This window comes from Crotalus tigris, unplaced genomic scaffold (genome assembly GCF_016545835.1).
Source record: "Crotalus tigris isolate CLP2741 ecotype Arizona unplaced genomic scaffold, ASM1654583v1 scf7180000019173.45859301935:6455823, whole genome shotgun sequence".
NCBI lineage: Eukaryota > Metazoa > Chordata > Lepidosauria > Squamata > Viperidae > Crotalus > Crotalus tigris.
Window position 1 is genome coordinate 6,286,972 of NW_024097414.1, and position 19,502 is coordinate 6,306,473.

The following is a 19,502-nucleotide window of genomic DNA, read 5'->3' on the forward strand; positions in this document are numbered from 1 at the left end:
TAAAAATTTCAGCATATTTCCTGAAGTCCCCTCACCCCCACCCTGCTCACCCTCCCGCTGCCAGGCAGAGGTCAGGGCATCCTGGCCTTGCTGTGTTCCATGGAATCGTCGTCTTCCGCCTCCAGGTCAGAGGCCGTGTCCGAGTTCGAGGGGTCCAGGCTGTTCCGGGCAGGGGTCACAATGACTGCACCCCGGCGCTGCTCTTCCTCCTCCAGCAGCTGCTTTTCCTGAGTCCCCTCAATGTGCTGGATTGCCTGGGGGGAAGACGGCAGAGTAAATGCCAGCAGGCTCTTTGCCCCAGGACGGACTGGGAGTCTCCTGCTGGGCTTTTCCTGCCCTGAGATTAGCTGCCTGCTGCTTGGGGCAAGCCTTCTCGGTGGACATATCTGGGTCCTGCAGAGACCAAGAGGACAGCGCCCAAGCTGGGACCCATCAGGGACAACACAGGGCAAAACAGTGTGCCAAGTCTGATCCAAACAAGGTTGCAGATTCTGAACAGGAAGGGCAAGGCCCTGGTCCTGGGCTGCCACCCGTACAGATGCCAGCTTCAAAAGGAACTTCCCTGGAGGCCCCCCTCTCCTCCAAGGGGCTCAAGTGTCTTTCTGCAGCCAGGCCAGGAAGGGGGTGTGTGGCAACCAGGGGCGCTGTTCTTGGGGAGCATCGAAGCAGAGCTCTACAGTGAGGCTGGTAGCTACTCTTGGGGGCATCTGCCAAGGCCTGTCCCATGCCCAGGGAGCAGCCCACTTCCCAACCTCTCTGAAGGAGGCCAAGGCCCCCTTCCTTTCCGCTCTCACCTGAACGATCGTGTCCAGGTTCTGCCTGGACGTAGAGATAGTGTTGATCACTGAGGAGGGGCCCATGGTTACCACGGTGACATGGTGCGAAGGCGGAGGTGGCGCAGGAACAATCACTGTTGGGTGCTGGGTGGGTGCCGGGGGGCCATGCGCAGGCAGGAGCTGGTGAGGAGAAAGACACCTGGCACACTGCACCAACCACACGGGACAGCGGGGCTCCCATACCAGAAGGCCATCCTGGGCCTGAGCCAGACACATGGGAAGGCAGCGGACAGCTCGAGCCCTGCCGTGCTCCAGTGGATCCGAGAACCTCCCCTGACCCCAGAAGCCCTGAGCCACACTGGGAGCGCCAACGATGAAGCACCCCCCTTTTCCAGGGCCACAAAAACCTAGAAGTGCATGCGTAGAGAGGAGGAAGGGAGGGGGCAGAAGTCTCTGTAAATGCTTCTGAACCAACAAGATGGGTGCTGTAGCCACCCTCAGCCCTTCGGTGAGACCTGCTTTTGGGCACAGCCATTTTAGTTGGGTACCCCGACTTTGTTTTCCTCACCAAGGATATGCCACCCTCCCCTGTGCGTCCGCTAGAGACATTGGGGGCAGTGCTGGGGCTTCCTGCTGCCGATGGCGTGGAAACAGCGCAACCCTGTTTGCAAAGGGCCAGGGGGAAGACTGACTTGAGGCCACGCGCTCACCCTGCCGAGGCTCAGGTGCCTCTGGCTGCTGTGGCCTCACCTGTTCCTGCTGCTGGAGCTGCACCTGTTGGGCAATCACCTTCAGCTTCTCCGGGTACAAGTGGGCCTCCAAAGAGCGTACCTATCAGCCGGCCAGAGAAAGACTTTTCACCTTCCACAATGGGCAAGGAGGCTTTGTGTGCACAAGGGGCATCTGGCTGTTTGCCCTGGCCCCTGGTCCCCTGCCTGCCCTGAGGGGGGGGCATTTGTTTGCTGGTGCACTGCCCAGAAAATGCCTTTTGGACCAGCCGCCAGACCCGCAGGGCACACCTGCTCTTCCAGCATCATTCGGACCGAGCGTTCCTTGTCCAGCTGCTGCCGGAGCTCGATCATCTCCCGGCGCAGGTCCTCGGCCTTCTCGTCCTCCCAGATGTCCGGCGACCCAATGCCTTCATCCTTGTCCTCTGCTCGCCGCCGCTTTGGGGAGGATCCACTGAACTCCTGCCAGGAAGGCCCAGATTGAAGGGGGGGGAGTGCAGAGGCCATGGGGAAAAGAACTGCCCCCCCAGTCAAGGCCTCCCTGGTGCCCACCTGGATGAAGCGCTTGAGCTGAGCGTTCTGCTGCAGCAGCCGCGTCTTCTCCTGCTCCAGAGAAAATATGTACTCCGCCGTCTGCTGAAGGATCGCTGCCTGGCCAGAGGAGACAGAGAACTCCAGAGGGTACAGACCTGCCCCCCTCAAAAGGACAAGGCTGTTCCTTGATCAGCCCTTTCTCCCCTGCTCAACCAGCTTCCCCTGGGGAACCCCTTCCCTGCTCTCCTCCCAGAGGTCCCACGTATCATCATAGCTTTCAGCAGCTGGCTGCACCCCTTTGTTCCCCAGGGAACAGCCTCCTCTCCCTTTCTCCGGCTTCGTTCCCCCCTTGTAGCTACAGTGTTCAACCTGCAGAGGTTCCTTAGCCCATCACCCCCCCATCTTCTTTTCTAAGCATGATGCCCCAAGGCCTTTGCTCCCCAATCCTGGTGGGTGGACCCCCACCTGCCATCAGGGCCTGGCAGGGACTTGCTTGACCCCCTGCCAACCGCGCTACTGGGGCTTTGCTGGCCTTCTCCAATCAATGGGGAGATTTAGCTTCTCACCTTGCTGAGCTTCTCCCCGTCCGTGTGTGGGATGAGAGTTTTCAGGGACTGAAACCCCGCATTGATACTCTGCATACGCCGTCGCTCGTTGCTGTTAGCGATCTCCCTGCGTATCCGTCGCTCCTGGTCCCTCTGCGTCTCTGGGGTCAGGGGGATGTTGGCCAAGCTGCAGCAGGCCAGCCCAAGTTAGGGATGGGGCCTTCAAGACTCCCGCAGTCAGTGACCAGCCCTACTGCCCAGCAGCATGTTCCAGCCAGTTGCCCAAGCCGCCTGCACTACAGCCTCTCTTGTCCACCCCTGACTAGCTCCCTCCCAAGGGGGGCTCCTTAGGATGCGTTCGCTCATTGTAACCCAGAGCCCATCTGCAGCTCCACAGCACACCAGTCTGTGGTGCCAAAGAAGTTTCTCTCCGATAGCTGCTTCGGAGATGCCCTGCAATCCAGGGAGGAGCAGACCCCTCCCTCAGGGAGGCAAACGGAGCAGCTCTGCCTTGAAATAACCCAGAGGGTCTGTGAGAGAGTGGAGTGTGCTGATGCATGCTGTGGTCTGTTGTCACGGTGGGGCTTTCAAAGAACCTCAACAAACTGCGCCGCTTAAGCATCTTCCAATCCATTTTATGTCCCTGACCATTTCCAGGCTACACTTGACCCTCCTGTCGAGCTAAAATCAAGTAGCAGCAGCAGCACAAGTAAAACAGCATTTCCACACTAAGGAAGCCCAGAGTGGGCCCAATTCACCCTGAACTTCACCCACAATCACCCAGGGGAGAAGATGGGAGTAGGGCCAACTTGACCCATCAGTGGATTTTTGCACAACGGGAAAGAAGGTCCGGTCACTTGGTCGTGTGATGCGTCGGCTATGTCTGCGCTCTGGGCCAGCCACGGACCACGGGGCACCCACCGCGCGCTTTCTCGGCCCGCGCGGAAAAGCCAGCGAGCACGGCGGGGCCCTCACGGGAAAAGGCCGTCTCGTATGCCGGCGGGGATGGGGCGGCGAGCAGAAGCGGGAAAGAGCCGTTGCCCGGGACGGCTCGGATCGGGGACCCCCTCGGAGCGGCCCGAAGAGGCGCCCGAGGCCTGCCCCGGCCCAGTGCAGCGCCCCACATGGAGGCCGCCTTCCAGCCCAGCTGGCGGGGGGCGGACACGCCGAGGGGGCCGCGCCGCCCAGCCCGCTCTTCCCGCACCGCCTGGCGAGCTGCCGCGCACAAAGAGCGGCGCCCGGCCGGCACATGCGGCGGTTGCGGGCAGCCTTTGTGCGAGGCGGCGCGGCGCGGCGTGGCCGGCCGAGCCCGGCACTACATGTCCCGGCAGCCCGCGGCGGCAAGGCCCGCCCCTTCGGAGGCTGCACAGTCACGGCCAGGCCCGGCCGCCGCGCTGCCAGTAAACACGCGGCTGGCTGGGAGAGGCCCGGCGGGGCGCGCGGAGTCGCAGGGCCCGGGGCGAAGCGGGATCCGCCGCCCCCTCTTCCCCCGCCGCCCGCCCCCGTACCCTCAGGGGCCGGCCGGGTCGGAGCGTCGCTACCCGCCGCGCTCCGGCAAACAGACCCACGTGCTCGACCGCCGCCATCCCCGTCCCTCCCGCGCTCCGCGGCGGTGCCGGCGCTGCAACCCGCCCGGCCCAGCCCAGCTGAGCCCAGCCCCCGTACCCACCTGCACAGCCCGCCGATCACCTCCTTCTCGGTCTTCCTGAAGTGCTGCAGCGGGGGCACCTTCTGCGCGGGCACCACGAAGTACTCCATGCCCGGCCGGGATCGGGGCCGGCGCGGGGCGGCGGCGGCGAGCACGGGGGGCGGGCGGGCGGTGGGCGAGCACGCGTCCGCCGGTCCCGCGGTGCGTCTCCGGCTCTGGCCCTGCGCGTGTCTGCTCAAGGCGGGAAACAGCTGGGCGAGCGCAGCGCTGCCTCCCTCCTGCCTGCCCGCCTCCCTCCCTCCCTCCCTCCCTCCGCCGGCGCCGCCTCCGCCAGCCACCGGCCCATGTAAACAAAGGGCGATTCGCCGCGGCTCCCGCGCCGCCCTCCCGCCTGCCGCACGGAGGAGCAGCGCCGGCCGGCATTTCCGCTGACGGACGGTCCGGCCCGAGCTGCGCTGACCGGGCGCTGGGAACTTTGTTCGGCCAAAGCAGGGCTTCCCCAAGGGCACCTGGCTTGGCTCTGCACCCGCCTGCCTCACTTCGGGGCTATTGGCGGTGTGGAAGGGGCGAGGAACGCCCCCCAGGTGGGGAATGCCGCCTCCGAGGGGGGCCAAGTGGCCGAGTCCCCGCCTGCCCTACCAAGGGCCATCCGCTCCGGAGGCGAGGAGGAAGAGCCCGGCTTCTCCCGGCCAGGCTGGGGTTGCTGCCCTGCTCCCCAAAGCGGCTGCCAGCGCCGAGCGTCTCCAGGAGGAAGGGGCGAGAAGCGTGGGGAGCCTTTGGTGCTCCCTGACTGACTGCGGGGGGGGGGGGCTGCCTGGTTCAGCCCTAAGGCTGTGGCCGAGGACAGGCGGGGGCTGCAGAGTCAGGCCAGCTGCTCCTGGAGAAGCCTTGCTTTGGCCAAATAGAGATGCTGGGAGTTGTAGTCCCACACAGCTGATTGGACACGGACCTCTGCCTTGACTGGAACTTGCAATAGGGGTCAGTTTCCATGCAATTTATGCAAACAACCAGCTTAAGGAGTGGGCCAGGCCAAGGCCCATTAAATTTATTGTGCCCAGCAAATCAAGCACTGGAGTGGCCTCCAAGCACTGCCCAAGGCCAGCCACTTGCTGGAAGGGCTGGAGAAGCTTCACTACACTCTGCCTGCTTGCTGGTGGCTGGGCCTTGATGTACCAGACAATGCCTGCCCTGGGGCTACCCTCCTTGCTGAGGGATTACCTGATCCCCTTCTCATGGGCTTCTTTAGCCTGGCAGTCTTATGCTCTGGCCACATGGTGGATGGAGCTGGCCACAGGGGTCCTTCTTGACTTCAACTACTACAGAGTGCTCACCGCTCAGCCTTCCACTGCCACCTTCTCTCCCCCCCCCAGGGAAAAAGTGACCAAAGGCACCTTCTGGCCAGGCTCCCACAAAACGCTAAGTCAAGGTGAATTAAGCTAACTTGTATGACCCAGCACTTTGATTACATTTACACTAACCAAGGCAAACTATCTCAGTGCTGTAGGAAGAGATACCCATCGACTCCCACCATTGTGGCTAGTTTCATGCCATATGCATTGTCAAATTGGCCAATGCGAAGCAAAGCCCAAGTGTCACCATTATGGCTGGGTGCAGTTTAAGTCTTAGTGCTGGCCTGGGGAGGGCACCCGGCCCATGCAGGCAGAGGAGTGTGGTCTTGGTCACTAGAAAAGCCGATGGGTGAACTGGCTCTGCCAGCATTGATGCCTCTTCCTTCCTGAAGTGATCGTCCAGAGAAGATACAAGGAAAGGCTGGGCTATGGGCCTGAAGGGAGACGAACTTGCAGCTGGAGTACTCTTGAATTCAGTCTGAGCCTGTGTGCAACAGCAGCAGCACTGGATCTAACCAGGATGACGTGACCTGGTTAGTCCCTGCAGCAGAATCTGAAGCGTTCGTCGTAGTCAAGACAATTGCCCCAATGGGATCACACCCTGCTAGCCAAGACCAAAGAAGTCACACTCCACATGGGGAGCATATTGAGAATCAGCCCCAACCTGCAAAAGAGGTTGGAGGGTCAGGAAGTCAAAGGGCAGCTCCTTCCATATCTTTGAACTGAACTGACCCAGCTTGACTGCAAATCGCATGTTGCACGTTTACAGTTCCCAAGACTGAAGGTCAACAAGTCTGGTTTTCCTTTTGACATCTCCTCTTCCTCTTTGCCCCATAGAAAGGGATGCCAAAACAGGACAAGCATTCTTGCCCCAATCCTGCTCAAGGCATCTTGGACCCAACTTGGTTTCTTGACTCCAGGGGTCCCTCTCAATATGGATTTGGAGGCAGACCCTTTGACCAGAGCATTTCAGTTCCCTACAGTAAGGAACAACAGAAAACTAGTCTTTGTTAGAGGCAGAATGTCCCAAAAAGAGTTGGAGGAGTAAATCACTTGTGGAAATGCTCAGTGCTCCCTCCCCACTCAAGTGCTGTTGCTGAGGAGGGTCTGCACCACAACCAGAGGCTAAAACTCTAGCTAAGAGAATACAGTACAGCCAACTAGTTTCAGAGTTTATTTGGTTTCTCCCATTTTTAAATTGAACTGGATCTGAAGTATGATGCACAAATCACAAACATAAAATACAAGGTGCCAGGAAGACAGAGCAGAAAAAAACAGATAAGAATCATCATAGGCACATAAGAACAATTCTAGCAACAAAAGGGAAAAGTGCAAAGAGTTCAGTTTTTTCACTTGAGTGAAAAAGCCTTCTTCTTGGAGGTGCTGAAAAAGCTTGAGTCCTCTCCCCACTCACCCCCCTCTTCTGGGAAACAGGTCTTAAGAGCAATTGTTCTTAAGGCCTTCCAAAGAGCTGTTTGACCTAGGCTGATGGCAAACCATTAGCCATTATTACCAGCACTCCCCCAACTACCATCATTTTTTTTTTCTTGCTTGGGATTAGCAGACCCAGACATAAACACTGAAATAATTTAAACTGGAGGCCACCAATTCCAACTCAGTTTTAGATGAATCAATTTCAGCTCCCCCCTCACACACACCTAATGATTCAATTGTTAGGGAATGTGCAAGGGGATTGGGATGCTTTCCCCAAGAAGTTGCCTGGGGAAATTAGTTATGTTGACAATTCTTATCCAATGCCTAGCACTGGATCAGGCCCCAAAGATAGCCTGAGCATGACAATCAGGCGACCCCTGCCAGAAACTACTTCACCAAGTTGTTGTGAAGACCAGGTAGAAGAAATATTGCACCTGGTCCTAAATCTCTGTGACAAAAAGGCTGCGCATTGAAATAGAAAGGGCAGGTGACAGTTGCATCATGTGCTACTTATTCAGTTGCAGTACTGAGGGCGAGTGCCAGAGTCTGGAAAGGAAACCCACTGAAGCCCTGTTCCTGGGCAGTACCCAGTTTGCCATGATGGGGTCAGGTTTAGCAGTCCTCTGGTGGCAGGAAGGATACATGACTCACCGTGAAGCCCCCAGCAGATGCTCCAAAATGGGGACGGTACCACAAGGACGCTTCCAAGGAAGTGCTGGGCCTCCAGTTCTGCACAGGTGCCTAGTCTCTGAAGTTGGGCCCTGGGGGCACCAGGGGGAAGTGCTGCGGTGTGGCATTTGGGGAACTTCTCCATCCGGACTAGAGACCAGGCTTAGTCCTGCCAGGCCAGGCCTCTCCCTGCCAAAGAGGAGGAAGGGCTCTCCCCCCCCACTCCCCGCAAGCAACGGTGGTCAGCAGAGTCCCAGTGGCAGCTGGCCTCGGCCAGGAAAGACGCGCCCGAGGCATCCCGAGAGGCGCGGATCGGTGGCCCGGGCTGAGGAGCAGGAGGAGGTCTAGCCGGGCGGAGATCTGAGAATCTCCTGCTCTTGCTAGGCCGGGCTGCCCGGTGCCGCCGAGGAGCCCGGCGGAAGGAAGGAGAGCAAAGAGAGAAAGCGGCTTTCGCATCTGGACGCCTTTTCCGGAAGGGGCCGCTTGGCGACCGGGGGCCTCCGGATGCTCAGTCCGGACGCCAGCCAGCCGCTGCCCGCCTTTCATAAGACGGAGGAAGAAGGGCGCCAAGGCCGGCCTGCCACGAAGAAGGCCGGGGAACTCCCTGCCGACGTCGCAGCATCCCAAGCCCGGCGCAAAGGGGCGGCCCCGGATAGTCGGCGGCCCGGCAGAGCAGCCACGAAGACCCCCCACCCCACCCTGGCCGGCAAGGGCGTCCCCGCTCCGCTCGGGCAGGCACGAGAAGCTCCGCCCGCCGCGCCGGACCCCGCGCTTCCTATCTGGGCGGGTGGCGCCGCCTCCACCTCCGGAAGGAACCGCCGCCGCCCGCGCTGCCGTCTGCGCAAGGGGAGCCACCGTCCGCCGGGGCCTGGCCCTGGTTGCTGGGCGGAGGAACCCGAAGTCAGCCGTCCAGTTAGGCGGCGGGGCGGGCGAGGGCAGCAGGTTCCCTTCGCAGCAGGCGGCCCTGGCGCAGGCGGGCGGGGGATCGGGCATCTGAGCATCCTTCCTAGAGCGGCGCCCGCAGGGAACGGCCGAGACGGCCGGCCTGCGCCCGAAGGTGAAGAGGGCAAATCCCAGAGCAGACACGGCCGTCGATCTTTTCCTTCAGCGGTCTGCCCGCCCGCCCATTCTCTCAGAGAGGCAGCGGGCCGGGCGCGAACCTTAGGAAGCCCGCGAGGAGGGCGCCAAGCGCAACAGCTGCTCGGCCCGGCTGCCTATCGGCCCTGTCATCGTCGCCTGTCCCGGCTGCTCCCCGCCGGCGGAAGAGGCAGGCTGGCGTGCTGCCCCCTCCGCCGCTGGGAGGGCGCCGGGGCGCCGCTCCGTCCAGCTTGGCGCGGAAAGCCGAACGTTCTTCCGTAGATCCGTAGCCGGAGGTAGACGATCAGAACAAGGGGAAGGGGCCGCTCGCCCTCGCCGCCTCCGCCTCCCGCCCCTCCCCTCGAGCAGGCGCCGCCTCCATCCGCGCCGGACTCGCCCCCCGCGGGCCAAAGCTGGAGGAGGGGAGCCGGAGAGACCCTCCCCTTCGCTTCCCCCGCCGCCGCCCTCGCTCGCGCGGCATCTTCTGCGCCCGCCCTCCCTGCCGAGGCGCAGATGTGGCGCTGCGGCGGTGCGCCCCATCGGTGCCGGTGGGGGTGGCCGAGGCGGAGTGGCGAGACGCCCCCCGGAGGTCGCTCCCACAGGTGAAAGCCTGCCAGGACTCCGCAAAGAGCGCAGCCCCAGCGCCGCTCCCGCGCCCCTCCGCCCGATCGCGAAGCCACCGGGGGCGCGCACAAAGCCGCGCCGAGACGCCTCCCTCACTTCCGCCCCCCGGCCAGCGCCAAGGTAAGGCGACGGGGGCACAGGCGAGAAATCGGTCGGGGAGGGAGGTGGCGCCTTTGAGACCGGGGGGGGGGGAGACGATAGATCGGACCGAAATAGGGGAGGCCGTCGTGATGGCAAAACATGCCTGCCCTTTGCTGGAAGCCATTATACCTCCGGCCGCTGCCCGCCGCCCCTTCTCTGGCTTGCTTGCTTGCTTTCCGCAATGGGAATCACAGCTCCCGGCGTTGAGCGCGCGACGCCCCTGCCCCGCGCCTTGCCTGGGGGTTTTGCACCCATGGCTATTCGTGGGAGGACCGGGGAGGCTGCCCGGACCGCGATCGTCGGGCTGCGCACTCTCTGCCTGAGCAAAGCCCCCCCCCTGCCTTGAAATGATTCTTCCAGGCCAGCCTAAGGGGAAGAAAGGAGTGCCGGGGCTCCCTCAGTGCACACGGGAACCCAGGGAGCTTTGGGCTAGCCCTTCTTCCAAGGTCCTTTGGGACTGGCAGTGGGGATCCCCTTCCAGCAAGCAGGGGTCCTGCCTTCCTGGTCTTCTCCGGCTGTCGGCCGCAGATCTTCCAGCTAAAGACAGTTTTTCAGGGCACAGCCCATTGGTGCATAGCATCTCCTGGCCCGGCAGGAAGGACCAAGGCCTGCAACCCAATGCAGTCAGTGGGGGGTCTGAGCAAGAGGGGTGGATCTGCGGTTTGTTGGGGAGCCAGCAGAATACCCAGGAGGAGCAGGAATGTCCTTGCAAGACGCCCCTCCCTGCTGACAGCCACCCAAGCATGCTTAACAGAGCAGCGGAGGCAGTGGCCCACCGGAGAGCAGGAAAACCTGGATGTGGCCACTGCACTCTGCGCTGCCACCCAGAAAACATTGGGAATGGTGAGGACTTGCACCCCTGAAGGGAAGCTGCCAGGGACAGCCATTGCCCGCGCTGGGCACAGGGGCTGCTCTGGCTCCAAGGCCAGGCAGCTTCACCAGAGTGGGAGGTGGACTTGACCTTGCCTCCCTTTCCCCTTCCAGTCAACACCCTTCCCAGCTTTACCTGAGCAGAAGGCTGCAGGGTTGACCCCCCCAAGGAGCCCCCACCCTTCCCAGCCTGGTTGGGTGTCTCCCACAGCACTGGCATTTTCTGCCCCCCCCCCATTTTCTGGGGAAAATTCTGCTCATGAGACCTGTGCCTGTTGAGGGGGGGCCTTCTCAGAAACTCTAGCGGCTCTCTCTAGCTCACCAACCCTTCAATCTGACTACCCTCCCTTTCCTTGGCCAGGGCTGACCTCTTGCCCACTGTTTGTGGTTGAATGGGCACTGCAGCGAGGAGCAGCAGCTTGGAGGGCAGGAGTGGGAGTAGTGATGCCCTTAGGGGGAGCTTGTCTGGCTAAGATGCGGGCAGGGCAGCCTAAGGACCCCAAGAACGCCCCTTTCTCATCATGCTGGAAACCCTCAACGACAGAGACTGGCGAAGCTTGATTGTCTCCCATGTCCTTGATAGTTTTCCTGCCATCGGAGGGCCCCCTTGCTTTTGAGTCTGGGGGCTCTGGGTGATTCTCAGGATCTTACACTGTATGATTGCCTTTCCCTAAAGCTAGGGGCTGGCCGTGAGCACACTTGGGGCACTGGTCAGTGCAAGATTGCCCCTCTCGCCTGCTCCGAAGAGGCTGCAGGTCCATGTGTCCAGCTGCCTCCAATTTCCAGAAGGGGTAGGAGAGAGAAAAAGGCTGCCAACTGCCTTGCCAGACTGCCAGGGCAGGGAGCTGCCAAGGGCTGCTCCCCCCTCAAGCAGAGTCCTCCCAGGGCTGCCCCTCACTCAAAGGCTTGGGGCATGGTGATCTCCTTCCTGCTTTCCCCCTACCCCCTCCTTTAGGCTGACTTTGTGTTACAACTGTGTCTCCGCAGATCTCTTGGGGCTTGGCAGCTGCCCAGGTGAAGTAGTAATTCAGGCTGCCATCGGCTGTCTTGCACCCAAGGAGGCAGAGCTGTGCTCGGGTGGACGGGGGGGGGGAGGGCAGATGTCTTGGCCTGCAGAACATTTGGAAAGAGAGAGACAGGAAAGGAGTTGCTCTCACTGGAAGGGAGGTGAGCTGGCCACTGAGCAGAGGGGGTACTGCCAACTGAACAGATCCCTGCCCTAGGCACTGTCCATAGCTGTTTTCTGGGGAGCTTGACAGCACATTCACTTTGAATCCTACCTGTGACTTCCCCAGGTGTGATGCTTTCCCAAGCCTCTCCTGGGACAGCCTTCAGCCAGCTCTGTGGGGTGAACCTGGGCCTCTCCACAGCCGAAAAGACAGGGTTGTGCTGCACAGATTGGGAGGGGCCTGCTAGGTGCCCGGATCATGGCCAGGAGTGCGCTTTGCCCAGAGCAGGCGGGGCCCCAGTCAAGAAGCACCTGCAGCTGAGTGGGAGGAAAACTCCTAGGTGGGCCAGCTGGACAGAGCCAACTCTGACTTCCTGCTAGTGGGTGGGGGCACATTTGAGGGACCCCTGGAGATTTCCTGTCAGAAGGTTTTGCCAGTGCCTTGCTCCCCCACATCCCCACTAGATGGGCTTTGGGAGTTTAATTCAACTTAGTAATAACTGTGGTTTCATGTTGATTTTGTTTATCTCAAGCGCTGATGTTTTAGTCCTGTTTCTTGGAGAGGAAGAACAGGTAACTAGATGGAAGTTGTTGGTATTTTATTATAGGTGCCTTGCACTCTGTTTTACTGGAAAAATAAGATAAATATCATGAATAAATAAAAAGGAATACACCCTGGTGTACATATTTACTCCAAAGGTTTAATGAGCTATATATAATCCATTGATCTGCTAGGATCGGTAGTCCCATTATTTTCCTGATATATTCTGAGGGATTGGAGAGTAGAAAAAGGCAGAACTGCCTCTTTACCTGAAGATAAGGAGGACTAGTGGCTTGTGATTTGGTTAAACTGTGCAGCTGCTTCTCCATATAATCCTGAGCCTGGAGCCCCTCAGCAAAGAGACCACCTGGGGGACTCCCCCACCCTGGCTGGTGCTGAAAGCCAGGCAGAGGCACCAAAGGCTGATTTTAAACTGTCCTCCCCACCAGAGAGGTGGTCTCCTTCAGGCTGGTGTGGTCTGTCAGGCAACAGCCCTTCACCCGCCAGTGGGGCAATCCTGAAGAATGAGAGTCCCTGGAAGAACCCTCCAGGGTACCATTCCTGGAGCGGACCTGCCTGCTGTGAATCAGGGGCGGCTGGAAGAAGGGCGCTATGTTCTTGGCCGCTTCCTGACCACATCCAGTCCTTGCCTGGCTGGCGTTGATATGAGTCAGTACAGGAGGGAAGTGGTGAGGTGGGTCTGCCAGGGTTGAAGGAGCAGGGAGCTGTGCCCAGGCATGGAGTGGGTGGGGACAGCTCTGCCCCAAATGCCCAGGCATCCAGCCTCCCCCTGAAGTGCCAAAGCCTTAAGAGAACAGCTGGGGAGGGTTTTGCCAGCAAGACGGCTATTGCCGTCTGCCAGGCTTGGCTTGGATGCTCCTTCCCGCCCTCCCCTCAGTGTCCTGTTGGCCAACACTGGAGGGACGTTAGGTGCCTCTGCACATCTGTGGAGGGAGGCCTGCTGGCCCCTCCTGGAAGCGGCTCTCTCAGTCGACTTCCTCTGGATTCTGGGAAGGCTTGTTCCCAGGAATGTTCTGCTCTGGGGCCAGTTTGGTTTGGCAGCTGTTGCCGCCGCGCAGGGCGGGGGAGCTGCTTCCCATCCAGTGTCCCACCCAGCTCAGCTCCTGGGAGCAGCTCAGGAATCCAGTGAGGCCATTGGAATATGGCGGGGCAGCGGGAGGAGGCCAGACTCCACAGAGGCAGCGGGCTGCTCCACAGAGCAAGGGCAGCAGCTCCTCCTTTGTCGCTCCAGGTTCTCTGCCTGGGAAACGGTGCTCACATCCTGAGGACACTACATTAGGGCCTCTCCCAGACTGCCCGGGCCCTAGGCTGTTGCCACCAGAGCATCCTGGAGCCTTGATCCAAATGCTTGCTGTGTGGACCTGGCCCTCTGAAGGGGCAGGAGATACAAGGCCCTGGCCATGTGGTTGGTTTTTGGTGCCTGCCAGGGTTGAAGCTGACCAGAGACTCTTCTGCCAGGAAGCTCCTGGCACTAAAGAGCGAGAGGCCCCTGGGGCAGGCTGGACTCTGCTCAGGCATTCCTCCTGGGGGAGGGGCCAGGACTGGGCAAAGGGGGCTTTCCATGCGGAAGAGGGATTGGCATAGGGTGGGGACCCAAGTAGGGCCCCCACGTTAGGCGGAGGCAGAGCAGCAGCAGTGGCTTATGTGTTAGGAGGTGGGCAAGGGCTCCCCTGAGCCACGCCTGCCCTGCTGTGGCCTGTATTTTGTGTGTGTGGGGGGTCTGGTTTTTCCCAACTTTCCGCATCTTTATGTGTACTGCCTCTGTCTCTCCTCTGGGTGCATTCTCTCTCGTGGGCCCTGGTGGCTGTTCAGGTAGCAATCCAGGCCGCTTTGCACCAGGTGTGGGGTGCGGCTGTGCCAGGGTAGGGGCTGGGTTAAGCCAGGGCTTCCTCTGGGAGAGGCCCATAGTGGGGCCTGACACCTGCATCCTTCCCTCCAGCTGCTCTGCGCCCAGCCAGGCTGCATCTCCTTTATTACTGCCCTCCCCTCTTCACTCGGTCACAGGAAGAGGAATGGGGTGTAGGTCGGTGCCAGAAGCACCCTCCCTCCCCACTGCGCCTCAGGCTGGCCCGAGTGTGGAGCGGGGGGGGGGTGTGTGCCTGTATGTGTGTGGGGATTGCAAAGATCTTTGCCCCCCTCTCAAATGCGAGGTGTTGTGATTCCCCCCCCTCCCCCGCCTCTGCATTGCAGACTCTGGCGCTGGCCTCGCCGCGGTGCCTTCCTCCCTCTGCGGCCTGCCCCCCCCCCCCACTTCCAGGGAGGGGCCTGCGCATTCCAGCATGTCTGAGCCGCAGCCCGGCCGGGCCCAGCGCCAAGGCCGGCGGGGAGGGCGAGCAGGAGCCGGCCTGCGCCATCCGGGTCGGGTGAGTTCGCAGGTGCCGCCCAGAGCCTGGCGGGGAGGGGGGCGGAGGGCGCGCATGCCAGGCCCACGGAGAGCGCCAGGGGGGCCCTCGCTGCCTGCCCGGAGGCTTTGCGGAGGAGGGAAGCGCACGCCGCCCCTTCCTGCGCCAGGCCGGCCCTCGGTTGCGGCTGGGGGTGCGGAGGAGGCCCGGCCAGAGGAAAACCAGCAGCCGCGGCTCTGGGCGAAACCGCACCGAGGACCGCCTGCGACTCAGTCAAGCAGCGCGCGCTGCGTTCTCTGAGCATGGGCAGAGTGTCAGAAGCGGCGGGGCTCGAGTGCGGAGACCGCCGGCCCTTGGCAAGCTCGGGAAGGCCGGCCTGAGGGGGCGGGGAAGAAGGCGGAGACACGTGTCAGGAGCAGGCCCGCTTGGCTCGCCGGGAGGGCGCGGAGCGCTGCTTCAGGCCGCCGAGCTGCGGGCGGGGGGCCGTATCGGGAGAGGGGAGGCTGGTTGGGCCCGGCCCGTCGCTGGGCTCCCGGCAGACGTCGGGTGCCCAGGCCTGCCCCTCCCGGTGAAGTGGGCGCTCCGATTTCATACAGCCTCCTTGAAAATAGGATTTAGCAAGGCTTGGGGCTCCTTCCTGAGGGTCGCCCTGTGTCCAGCTGCCCTCCTTGTCCAGCCCCTGGCTGCTTTGTGCCCAGGGAGGCCTTCCTGCTGCCCTTTCCCCAGCCAGGGCCAGGAAGCACCCCCCTCCCTCCCTATGCAGCTCCACAGCCTGCAGGGAAGAACAAGGAGCAGCTGTTTGTAATTGGAAGGCCTTCCTGTGGGGGAGGGTACTGGCACCCACAAAGTGAGAGCCTGGTGCGAGGGTAGCTTGATGGCTTTGCTTTCGCAACTCTCCCCCTCTCCTGTTGCGCCCCAAATCTCCTGGGGGTTTTGGCTGGTGAAGCGGGAGGAGAGCAGGGAGCAACCAGCTAGGGTTTTCCACCTGCTGGCCCCCTCAGACCCTTCCCTGTGGAGAGGAGGAGGCTACCCAAGCGACTTGACCAGCCTCCCCCTGCACCCCCGGAAGTAGTCAGCGGGGGGGGGGCAAACCTCGTGGTGGATTCTCCCTAGAGCAGCTTTGGGGCAGGCAGAGCCAGAGGATCCGTTGGGGAAACAGCACAGGCTGGAACACCAGTGAGACATCCCTGCCTTCCCAATTCCCATGCAGGACGGCAGAAGTCCCCCCCCCCCAGTTCAGTCCAGCTGACCAGAGCAGCCTGCTCTCTCGCTGCTGGCCCTCCATGCATTCCCTGGACGAGCCCCTGGACCTCAAGCTGAGTGTCTCCAAACTGCCAGCCGTGCGAGAGAAGCACACGGGCAGCACCAAGGGCCGAGCTCTGTGCCCGGTCTCACAGGACAAGGGCTACCTGGCAGTGGGCCCAGGCTCCCCTCCGGATGGTGAGTAGCAGCCAGGGAAGGGGGGCTGGGCTGTTACCTCGCTGGCGGGAAGGGGGAGGGGACGGGGCACCCCACTTGCTGATTCCGATCCGTCTTCTGCCCCTTCCAGGCTTCCAGCCACACCCCCAATGCCAAGACAAGAGAGACCATCGGTTCTCCTCGCCTCCCACGGTTGACCTGAGCCTGTCCCCTTCTCCGCCAGGCCGGGACTCCACCCCCAGCGGCAGCACATCCACCTCTCCCGACAGGCAGAGCAATGGGGAGCTGGTGAACTGCACCAGCATGCGCGTGAGTGTCCAGCTCATGAAGCACACGCGTGTGCCAAAGCTCTTTTTCGTCCTCTGACACTCCTGAGCAAGATGGGGGGGGAGGGTAAGCAGAGAGACTCGCCCTGGCCTGGCCACACCCAGCAGCTTTTCTGAGCAGCCGACTCTACTTCCAGCTCTTGAGAATGAGGCTTTTCCAGTTTTCTCCTGGAAAGCTGGGGCAGACCCTCCTGTGTTACCAAGCCTGGGGAGGGGGCCTCTTCTGCTGCCCTTTGCAGAACAGAAACATTCACTAGCTATACTCAAGGGGGGGGGGAAATGGGCTGCCAGCCAACTATCACTCCTGCCCCTTCTAGGATCTGCAGTCCCTGCGCTACCTTGACAGCCTCCGCAGCTCCTTCCAGTTCTTCCTACCTCTGAACTCAGGAGGGTCCCTGCACCTGCCTGCCTCCGCTTTTCTGGCACCCTCCAAGGAGAAGCGCCTCTCTTTGGATGCAGCTGTGCAGAAGCAGCTGGTGTGCCGCTGGTCGAAGGTGAGCAGGGTCTCCTTTCAAAACCGCCTCTACCAAGCCAGGGGATCTGTGCTCTCCTCCAGTGACCCCAGGCCTTGCTCTCCCCGCACAGTGCAACCAGCTGTTTGATCTCCTGCAAGACCTTGTGGACCACGTCAATGACTTTCATGTGAAGCCAGAGAAGGATGCTGGCTATCGTTGCCACTGGGAGGGTTGTGCCCGCCATGGCCGGGGCTTCAATGCCAGGTAATCCTTTCCATGCTGCTGGGAGGGTGTGGACCTGCCTTGGCCAGCCACTGTGGAGCACAGATTCCCTGGGAGCTGCTCCTGCAGGGCGGGGCCATGGCTGCTCTGGTCATGCTTCCCCATGGCCATTTTGTTGGCTTCCCAGCTGTGGCCCAAGGCCATGACTTGCCAAGCCATTCTGTGAGCCGACTTCCTATGGCCCTGGCAGAAAGCCCGCCCTTGGTCTTTGGAGGCCACTTTGGGCCAACGGGCCCTCCCAGCTGTTGAAGTGCTAGAGCAGTGAAAAGAGCCAGGCCCCCAATCCCCCCCCCCGCCACCCTGTTGTGAACGTATTTTGCTCTGCAGGTACAAAATGCTGATCCACATCCGTACACACACCAATGAGAAGCCCCATCGCTGCCCCACCTGCAACAAGAGCTTCTCCCGGCTAGAAAACCTGAAGATCCACAACCGCTCCCACACAGGTGAGTCCGATTGGGGCCCCCCAATAAGCTTCCTTGCAGACAGGCCCTACCCCCACAAGGGCCAACCAGGCTCCAATTGCCTTGACTGTCCCTGCAGAGGGTCATGGGATGGCTGGCCTGGGGGGTGGGGTCCTCCCTTGCCTCTCCAAAGCCCCCCCTGCCCCGCTGGGGAGAGGGAGGAAAGCTACGGTGGGCAGGGCAGGCTATGCCTCCTTCCCTGAAGCAGCCCTGCTACCTCCTCTTCCCTGCAGGGGAGAAGCCCTATCTCTGCCCCTATGAAGGTTGCAGCAAGCGCTACTCCAACTCCAGCGACCGCTTCAAGCACACCCGCACCCACTACGTGGACAAGCCCTACCACTGCAAGATGCCCGGGTGCCACAAGCGCTACACCGACCCCAGCTCTCTCCGCAAGCATATCAAGGCCCATGGGCACTTCATCACCCGCGAGCAGCAGGAGCTGCTGAAGCTGCAGCCCCCCACCAAGCCCCCCTCCCTCATGGCTGACAGGCCGTACCTCGGCGGGGCACAGATCATCATGCCTACCCCGGCCGCCCTCTTTAGCAGCCACAGCCTGCCTCTCCCGCTCCCACAGGCCCCCCTGGATCTCAGCACCTTAACCTGCGGCGGGCTGGGTACGGCTGCCATCGCGGGCCTGCCCAGCCCCACACTTGCCCCTTTGAACTTGGCCAAGAACCCCCTGCTGGCCTCCCCTTTCTCAGTGGGCAGCCTGGGGCTGCCGGTGATGTCCTTGCTGGCCGGCACCTCTGCCAAGGCAGGAGTTGAGCGAGGGCAGGAAAGCAGGGCCCGGCCCATCAAAGGTGACTTTGGCAGCAGCAGCCAGTCAGCAGGATTGCAGCGATGCAAGGAGGCCAGTGAGAGAGTGAAACTGGCCAGGCTGCGGACAACCACGGACAGCCTCTCGCTGCTCCCTGGGGGCATCCTGGACCTGTCCACTGGGATGAACTCTGGGGCAACCGCTGAAGCTCTGCCGCCAGGCTGGGTGGTGATCCCAGCTGGCTCTGTTTTGCTGAAGGAAGCTGTGGTGAGTTAAGCAGGGAAGAGCAAGGAGGAGGACTGGGACACCAGCTTGCCCAGAGACTTTTCAGCATTCAATCCAGGCAAGTGATACAAGACTCCTTGTGACGAAGACCTGCCGAGCTGCTCCTGGGAATCAAGAAAGTTCTGTTCTCTCTCTGCCCCCATTGGTTTCTCCCTCTCCACATGGCTACTGGGGCTTTTCACAAGGGGGGGGCATCTCTTCTGAGCAAAGCAATAAGAAGCTTCCCAGTGCAGCAACCAGGAATTCCACCCTCCCCTCTCCCTGTTCTGCCTAATGCCAAGCAGGACAGACACAGGAGCACCAATGTAGGAAGCAGCGCTGGTTGGTTCATTCCCAGCAAGGACACCTCAACCCGACTCCCCTTTTCTCAGTCCTGCTTTAGCTCAAAAAAATCTGGGGGAGCCCACTTGAAGGAATCTTGCCCAAAGCTGCTTTCTTCTTTTTGTCACCCCTTTGGTGGTGGCAGCCACACTGCAGGCCTCGCTGTGCCCAGTTTGCTCCCGTCTACCTTTGGGGTGCTTCCTTTGTCCCCCATTTTTTCTTTGGAGCCTAGCAGTGTCACCCTGTGGCTCAGAGGCCTTTTCCTCCCCCATTGGCTACTGTTCAGAAGCCAATCCTGGAAGAGGTGCTATCAGTTGCCTCCCTCCTGGGCCCAGAGCTTCTGCCTGGTTCAGGCCTTTATGACAAGGCACACCATTCTGTGTGCTGCTGATGAGACCGTTCCCTGACGTGGAGGAATTGAACTGTGCAATTCCCCCTATAAGCAGTTTCTTATATTAAAACTGTGCAACAGTCTTACAGAGGCAGTGAAGATGGGAAGACAGCAAACCATCCCTGGATGAAGATTCAGTCTGTGCTGGGTTCTGGGCTGCTTCTGCCCTGTAAACCTTGCAAGAGCCCCTTCTTCTCATGGGGGGAGGGGTACTCTCTCCCTTGCTTTTAGGAAAGCAGAGCACCAGGCAATCTGGCATCCTTTATGCAGATCCGAGGAAAGATGGTGTACATCTTCCAGCAGGAAGCCATGAACTTGTCAAAGACTGGCCAGGA

At 60.9% G+C, this 19,502-nt stretch overlaps 2 protein-coding genes across 3 annotated transcripts; one reads left to right on the forward strand and one right to left on the reverse strand.

The window, feature by feature from the left end:
- Positions 1-50: 50 nt before the first annotated feature.
- TFAP4 (transcription factor AP-4) lies at positions 51-4,497 on the reverse strand. Its single transcript, XM_039360707.1, has 7 exons — positions 4,253-4,497; positions 2,605-2,770; positions 2,057-2,155; positions 1,796-1,966; positions 1,527-1,607; positions 795-956; positions 51-254 (listed from the first exon to the last, which is right to left on the reverse strand). The coding sequence occupies exons 1-7, from the start codon at positions 4,339-4,341 to the stop codon at positions 72-74; spliced, it is 951 nt and encodes a 316-aa protein (XP_039216641.1). The 5' UTR covers positions 4,342-4,497; the 3' UTR covers positions 51-71.
- A 524-nt stretch (positions 4,498-5,021) lies between these two features.
- Positions 5,022-19,483, forward strand: GLIS2 (GLIS family zinc finger 2). 2 transcript variants are annotated; one of them, XM_039360561.1, is made up of 7 exons: positions 5,022-9,504; positions 15,678-15,907; positions 16,017-16,195; positions 16,530-16,706; positions 16,798-16,931; positions 17,277-17,395; positions 17,647-19,483. In XM_039360561.1, the coding sequence occupies exons 2-7, from the start codon at positions 15,751-15,753 to the stop codon at positions 18,444-18,446; spliced, it is 1,566 nt and encodes a 521-aa protein (XP_039216495.1). In that variant the 5' UTR covers positions 5,022-9,504; positions 15,678-15,750; the 3' UTR covers positions 18,447-19,483. The 2 variants fall into 2 exon arrangements, with proteins under 2 accessions (XP_039216495.1, XP_039216494.1); XM_039360560.1 differs by lacking the exon at positions 5,022-9,504 and having other exon boundaries at positions 9,560-15,907.
- Positions 19,484-19,502: the final 19 nt, after the last annotated feature.

Bases quoted from the DNA above. Each gene is read 5' to 3' on its own strand.
- TFAP4 (XM_039360707.1), bottom strand. From the start codon at position 4,341: ATGGAGTACTTCGTGGTGCCCGCGCAGAAGGTGCCCCCGCTGCAGCAC. The intron at 2,771-4,252 runs GTGGGTACGGGG...GGCCTGCTGCAG, and splicing joins GTGATCGGCGGGCTGTGCAG to CTTGGCCAACATCCCCCTGA. The intron at 1,967-2,056 runs GTGGGCACCAGG...CCTTCCTGGCAG, and splicing joins AGCTCAAGCGCTTCATCCAG to GAGTTCAGTGGATCCTCCCC.
- GLIS2 (XM_039360561.1), top strand. From the start codon at position 15,751: ATGCATTCCCTGGACGAGCCCCTGGACCTCAAGCTGAGTGTCTCCAAA. The intron at 15,908-16,016 runs GTGAGTAGCAGC...TGCCCCTTCCAG, and splicing joins CCCAGGCTCCCCTCCGGATG to GCTTCCAGCCACACCCCCAA. The intron at 17,396-17,646 runs GTGAGTCCGATT...TCTTCCCTGCAG, and splicing joins CCACAACCGCTCCCACACAG to GGGAGAAGCCCTATCTCTGC.